At 32.3% G+C, this 7,986-nt stretch overlaps 1 protein-coding gene across 2 annotated transcripts in view; it reads left to right on the forward strand.

Annotated features, from left to right (window-relative positions):
* LOC106459433 (acetylcholine receptor subunit alpha-like) overlaps positions 1-4,246 on the forward strand; it is a 123,144-nt gene extending 118,898 nt beyond the window's left edge. The window contains exon 7 of one of the 2 annotated variants that reach the window (XM_022385934.1): positions 1,956-4,246. In XM_022385934.1, coding sequence (XP_022241642.1) covers positions 1,956-2,150 — 195 coding nt within the window. In that variant the 3' untranslated portion in view covers positions 2,151-4,246. The remainder of the gene's footprint in view (positions 1-1,955) is intronic. The other variant, XM_022385935.1, reaches the window with a different exon arrangement.
* Positions 4,247-7,986: the final 3,740 nt, after the last annotated feature.

Raw genomic sequence — 7,986 nt, forward strand, 5'->3', positions numbered from 1 at the left:
CATCCAGCTCCCCCCCCCCCGAAAATATAGATAAAGCTTATTATCTCAAGTACTCTTATTTTTTTTCAGAATTTCTCTGCAAAGCTGCACAGTGATTACCTTTCCACATATAAGTCCTTAATTTTGAACTGAAAGACTAGAAGCCAGCTAGTCAGAAACACCCACTGCCTGCTTTTGTTTGATCGAATAGTTGGATTTGACTGTCACTCTTATATAACTATGCTACAAAAGTGCACAGTACATTTTAGTTGCAAAGAGTCGCGAACCGAAATCCTTAGATTCACAGTCCGGGCATGCTAGCTGAAGACCACATCCTTATTTAATGAGTAAGCCATGCGAAGAATTAAAGTATTATTTCAAGTAGCACGATTTGATTACCGAGTGAAAAAAAATTAAGCAGACTTCAGAAATTAACATGCATATTTCAAATTCTATTAACATGAATTTTGTTCATATGATAACAAAGTGCTCTTAGGTTGAAAGCGAACTTCTGCAAGTCTAATTTTGTAGCTTTTTAAATTGGGCAGTCTAGATTATCTGGCTGTAAATGATATACAGTCCTATCTAACAAGCTTTTATGGTCCTTATTGGTTACAATGTTATGTACGTCTGCCTGTTTTTTGTTTTTTTTTGTAATAGGACAACATTTCGGGCTCCATACCTTGGTAATAACATTATTTTGTAATTTTACAAAAGACTATTCATATACCCACTAAACGTACATAAAAGTACAGCTTATTGCCTTCAAACACATTTTGACAAAATTACGTATTTACCTAATAGTATATAAAATGTTTGTGTTCTATTTCACATATAAATAAATGCAATACTCTAAACCGATAGAAATGACAGTGACTCGTAAATACTTCCTGAAGAAGAGACGATTTAGTAATCTTCTCAATAATAAGAGCAGCTGTTTGTGATAATAATTACTAATTGTAATATTTATACCTCATTGAAAAATGTTAGAAAAGTGAACATTTTCTAAAAAAACATATTTGGGGGGGGGAGAAGTACTTTAGTCATACACGACTCATTGCATCAAAATGATTCAATGTACAGAGCTCAAAATTTTCATACATTTTACTGATGTAAACTGTAAATTTTTTATACATTAAAAGTGGTACCGTTTATCGAAAAAATAACAGATTTTTTAAGAACTCCACTTTCTCAGTACTGCATTTAAAAATTACATAAATAAAGATATAATCAAACCTTCACGTACAGCCCTAGTGGAAGTCGTGTTCTTGTTGTGAGGAGAGTATTTTTATTTAAAATTGTGTTCTGTTATAAAGAAATGGTTGTTGTACATACCACAGTTATTTTGTAATTGTCTGAATCCTGAATACTCAAAGTTTGAAATGTTTCAGGGATTTTTGTTTGTAATGCCATTTAATAGAAGGTGCAGGAGTTTGGGTTACCTACATAGATACTGATATACACACACAAACACACACACATACGAACGTACATATAATATTATTACATATTCGAAGAGTTGTGTTATAAACTATTCTAAAATAATTTTTTAAAAGGAATTATTAAAGAATCCAATACATTTAGCTACTATACACTGGGTCATTCATATTCATTAATCTAGTCAACTGTCCTGGGCTAGTCTATAATACAACCATTACAAGGTTTATCTAAAAATTATTTTATTTTATGCAACATATTTTTAAGAACGTTTTATTGTTTTTCTGCAAATTACAAACGACAGGGTTTGCGTACAATTACAATTATTTTGAAACGTGTTTACTAAAAGAAATATAATCATCTTTTACAGGGTATTTTATCGTCTTTCTTAACCTCTATAAAACTAATAAGATTTGTGTAACATTTTCAACTTCTCGTAATAATATTTTTTATCCTAAATTTTCATGAATGTTTTTGATAGACAAAAACAACAACAAAAACTCAAGGTCAGTCACCATGTTTCGTTACACTACTTTCAGATGAAAGAAGACTGGAAATACGTTGCCATGGTATTGGACCGTCTTTTCCTCTGGATTTTTACCGTGGCTGTCCTCGTGGGCACTTGCGGTATCATTCTCCATGCGCCAACGCTATATGACAACCAGGAACCGATTGATATAAAACATTCAGAAGTAGCTATGGCAACAAAACATCATAAACTATTTTACTCGTGAATTATTTAATCGGAAAACCTTCAGTTCATTTTGAACCAAAGCTTAAAAATCGGTATATAAAGAAAATTAAAATAAAAAACAGGCCGTTAAAAGCCTGGTTAAAGGATATTAAACGATTCTTGTGAGATGCAAACCTGTGCTTCCAAGCGTAGGTATCATGGTGTTGTGCCCCTGTAAGGTGTCAGTTGGTTTAAAATAACTGGTGTAAACATGCTTCGGTGCGGGATATGGATAAACACTTGGAGTCAAATGGTATTACTGACTGGAGAATGAGAGTTATGATGAAATTCACACAGAAAACACAAACATTCAGTTACATTAAAATATTGTTTTTATTAGCTGCATTATGACATTAACACAATGATTGACTCAACAGGTGTAATTCCTGAAAGGTGCTCAATTGTTGGTTTGAATTTTTTTACCAAATATGGCAGCAAATTCGTCTATAAAATTCCCCCTTTTAGATTCAAGATTAATTAGTGAATACCCTTGGCACGTTTTCCTTCAATCGAAGAGCCGTGACTGGAAACTGGTCCTCAGTTCTTTTAAATCGATCTTCTTGTAGTCCGTGTAAATACGTATAATTGAATAAATCTTTTAGAAAGATTTATAAAGATTTCTTGTATTGCTAATTATTAGGATTGTCTGTATTTAGGGTTCTGCAAACGAAACTTTACTATTAAATACCTTTTTTTTCTCTCTCTCTAAAAACGAGACGAATAAGTTTGTTTGAGACGTAAAATATTATCTGGTGTTCTTTCTATAACCTGTACAAAATATATCAAATTGGTTATTTTTATGATGATAATTTCTATGGACTAGATATAGAAAATTCACACTGACATAACAAAAACAGTACGTTGTAATGGAGATGAGTCACGAGAGTATTTTGTAATTTTTCTTTTATTCAGTTTTCAGAAAGAGTTTGAGGGTTGGTACTAAATGAATTACATAGAATAGCGTTTACATGTTTACTTTTCTGTAACTTTGAGAATCCTCAGTAAACATCTCAAATACGATGTTGACAAAAAATAATATCTGAGATCATTCTGCTATTTAACTGAATTATATTTTATAGTATAAATATAGAAAGATAGTGAGTGATTTGCATATAAGTTATATATAACGTGTATAAAGGCTCTGATGCAATTCATGTTCGTCATGAATTTGTAGTTTTCTGACTTTACAGTCAATTAATGACAAAACAATCTCAATGGTGAAGGTGACTTCGCAATAAACCTTGCCAGTTTTGTAAAACTCTTATTAGATTAAACTACTCTAAGTCTTAGGTTCTTATCTGGTATATTTCCAGTTCCTCCACAAAGTTTCTTGGATGGTTTTAATCAAAAAGCGTTGTAGCGCGTTAAAAGAAGAATAAAACGAAGTTACTTACAAAACACCAGGAAGTGTGTTTGCTTTACACTGATTACCTCAAATGATATTTATTGCTATACGTTATGCGACGTCTTTGGTGTCCTATCTGTGGGAAAGGTGTAAACAGTCTAGGTTTTGTCGCATAATTTTGTTTGATATCCATTGATAAAAAAACCTGTGCTGGTGAATGACACCATAAGAGCCGTTCTTACATAATATTTAAAAATTATCCTGTAGATGACGCTTTTACTGGTCCAAATTGATTTTTAGATGTTTATGTCATTAATATATTAAAACTGGAAAAGTAAAACACAGAAACGGTTCAATTTCATAATCCTATTAGCCCAAGTTGTTTAAGGTTTCTGTCTGAATTGAATATGCGAACTTTTATTACAAAGAAATGAGCGAACATTTTGTTTAGGACATTAATTTATTACCTATATTAACCGAAGGCATTGTTAAAGAGTGAGTGTACTAGTATTTTTTATTGTGTAAGTTGTCCCCCGGGTAGGTAAGTAGTTATAATTCAGGGATAGATTCTCTGCGATGGACAGAGCACAGATTACCCTATTTTTATTTTTAGGTCTCTATTGGATTAACTCAAATAATTAAAGATTATGAAGTTAACGAAGTTTTAAATGTTTATTTTTGTTATGTTTGTTGTTAGAGGAAAGCAGTACTGAATACAACTGGTAAAGTATAAGGTAGGTAATGTGGGCCATAAAATACAGAAACTTAAACATTAGATCGGTAAAGTGGATCATGAAATACAGCAAATTAAACAGGGGGTCGGTAATGTGTATCATGGAATACAAATGGTTTAATACAGGATTGGTAACGCAGGCCAGAAATACAGCTGGTAAATACACGATCGGTATTGTGGATCATGAAATATTACTTGTTAAACACAATATGGTAACGTGGACTATGAAATACAATGGGTTTAATACAGGATCGGTAACGCAGGCCAGAAATACAGCTGGTAAATACACGATCGGCAATACAGACCATAAATAGCTGGTTAAATGCACGGTCAGTAATACAGACCATAAATAAAGCTGTTGTAAAATCAGTCATATTTAAGCATCAGAAATATAATAGTGTCTAAACAAAATGGCTAACCTGTAGTGTGATAATGTAAAAGTTCAAATCCAGAATGTTTCGTCGTTTGGAAAATTACAAGCTGATCAATTACGAGCTGATCAATCCGTTCCCGACATAATGATCTATTAAGCAGCTTCTACACAGATGCTTATGGTTGGCCATTATCTATACTAAGAAATGTTCAACTGAAAATAAATTTATACTGTAATTTTTTTTACATTGATTTTAATACTTAAAATAAAGCATCGCTCATTTAAGTTTTCACAGCGAATACAAATGCTTTGTTGAAACAATCAAGTTTAATTTTCAGCTAGTAACAGAATCAGTTAATTGTCATTTTGTTCCATCGAGTCTTTTTCAATGAAAACTACTTTTTTAAGTCCACACTTTTATTAAACATATCTGGTAAACGTAGTATTCAAATCTTACTCGTCAGTATTTTGGATATGGCTCCGAGAACTTACTGTTATATTTCAAGCACGATTTAGATGAGCATGGAAACGTTGCTGATGAATTAAGAGCTGTTTTTGAGAGATATATTTTAACGATCATGCGGAATGAAAATAATAAATATAATTACGTTTGTAAAAATGTAGCATCAGGTGTGATGCCAAACACCTTGTGCCTTTGTTACTCACCAGTCCAGTGGATACGTTTAGTTATTTGGTAAAAAGAAAAGTGCTCTTTAACGACATAGATATGTATTTCATTTAATAATCAAACTAATAAACTCAAAACATCTGTTATCTAAAAAAACAATATACATTCTAGCTGTATCAAACAATTTTCAATGCGACACAAACTAGTATACATTTTTTAAAGAGTACAAACCATACAGTATTTTAGTAGTCTACTAGCCAAAATCAGCTTGCTATTTAAGTATGTTAAAATGCTCACCAAGATATCAATATTTATACCACCAATTCCTCGGGAACTTAGCGGTAAGCTTCAGGGACTTATAACGCTGAAATTCAAGGCTTAAGCCCTGCGTCGAACCCAACGCAGATAGTCCATTTTGTAGCTTTGCGCCAAAATCAAACAATAAATATCCTTTAAGTATGAAGTTTGTCAATTTCTGATGTTTCGCAGCACAGATACGTGTAGTTTTCAATACTAAGTAAAGAGCTCAACTAAATTAGTTTTCACAAGGATGTAAAGTTTTGATTTTATCAGAAACTCAAGAAGAAATTGTGTAAAAAGATCCTAATTGATATTCCAAATAAATCGCCAGGTTAGAGAGTATACAAGTACTTTAAACCGAAAATATAAATCGCCAGGCTAGAGAGGATACAAGTACTTAAAACCGAAAATATAAATCGCCAAGTTAGAGAGTATACAACTACTTAAAACCGAAAATATAAATCGCCAGGTTAGAGAGTATACAAGTAATTAAAACAGAAAATATAAATCGCCAGGTTAGAGAGTATACAAGTACTTAAAACAGAAAATATAAATCGCCAGGCTAGAGAGTATTCAAGTACTTAAAACAGAAAATATAAATCGCCAGGTTAGAGAGGATACAAGTACTTAAAACAGAAAATATAAAGCGCCAGGTTAGAGAGTATACAAGTACTTAAAACAGAAAATATTATTTTTATTCTTTATATATACACTCTCAAAAGCAGTGCACCGTGAAATGTCTGAATGCATCATAAAAATTATGTCATTAACACCAAGAATCTCAAAAAGCTTTCCTCATAGCACGTGTAACGTGATTAAAGAATGCAAGAACCAGTTCCGCTGTTCTATTTCGTCCTTTTTACTTATCACCTTTTTTTCGTTTCTTCGGATGAAGTTTTATTGTTATTCATACGTTTCTCTTTTGTAGTTAAAGATGAAAGAAACTGTTGGCATGTGAAAAAAAAAAGAATTACAAGGTCTTTAGAATCTTTTGCGGACAAAACATGTAATAACTCATACGTTGCCTATACATTTAATCAGAACAGGTTCATTTCTTTCATTCAATTCGTTGATTTTTACCTAACTCAACATGGGCTAACTTCCAGACAACTCATTATGAGTAATAAATCATATTGATGAAATATAGCTTTTATTCTGTAAGAACGTATGATAATCCAAAAATAACTAGACTGTGTGTATTGCGTAAGCATTTCATTCTTAACTGGCCAAACCATACTATTACTAGAGAATCGATGTTTTACACATTTCATTCTTAACTGGACAAACCATACGATTACTAGAGAATCGATGTTTTACACATTTCACTCTTAACTGGTCTAATATGGGACGTCCATTAGAAACTTCAAATTAAGGAGAAAATAAATATAACGTTTTACTGAAGTGTCTGAAGAAGCGTTATTATCAGCCTGAAAGCTCTGGCTTGAAACCAATTACAGAGACCGAATGGCAGCACTGCCGACTAAACGTTTCCTTCAAAACCTTCAACGTTCCGACTGTGTAACTAAAGTCTTACATAAAACACTGTATACATCGCCCCCTTCCGAGGCTTTTGGGTTTATATCTTTATATCGACAGCATTTACCGTGTTATATATAACTGTGAACCACTATAGAGGCAAGATGGATAGATATCTTGCTAACCTCTTGAATCTCTGTAAGGTACAACCTTTCATTCTCTTGAACGAGCACTTTAAATGGCTAATAGGGTGGTGCCTTCTCCAAAAATCCACTAGGGGGCGCTGTACACTGAATGGTAATCTCAGTGTAACCTCTTCTCTGTGACCCGAAAGAAAATTTAAAAACTACTGGATATTGCATGTAAGATCTCCAAAACATTGTACCCATTTCTTTTTAGTTTTGTCTTAGACGTGATAAGTTGAGATTTAAAAAAAGTTATCGCGTTTTCCTTTTTAATCTCTCCTCGTTCTTCAATATCACAAACCCAGGTACTGAAAGTGTTTTTTATATTAGTGGCTGAGTCCCCTGTCTATATTGAACTTTCAGAGTGATAAGACGCTCCTAAATGTAAGAAATAATAAAAAAACAAGAACTTGTGGTTTATTTGACAGTAAAATATTAGTGTCGAATACTTCCAAAACAGATTGTTTTCTGTAATGTCATTTTATGTGTTATTTGTAATAGCTTAACACAGAACTTAATAAAGATATAACATAATATTACACCAAGACCCCTTAGTATGATATGCTACTGATATTTACGTCGGAAAGAAGTAAAAAATATATTAATTCATTAAAAATAGTCAATCACATCTGTATGTACTACTTCACAAAACGCGAATTTATACTGCTCTTTATTTTCTGTACTGCAGTTCTTTATACACTCTAAGAAGGTATAAAATTATCTACATTTAGTTATTTAGACCATCTATATAGATTACGTACTACTTCACAAAACGCGAATTTATATTGCTTTTTATT

This window comes from Limulus polyphemus, unplaced genomic scaffold, assembly GCF_000517525.1.
Source record: "Limulus polyphemus unplaced genomic scaffold, Limulus_polyphemus-2.1.2 Scaffold607, whole genome shotgun sequence".
NCBI classification, from domain to species: Eukaryota; Metazoa; Arthropoda; class Merostomata; order Xiphosura; family Limulidae; genus Limulus; species Limulus polyphemus.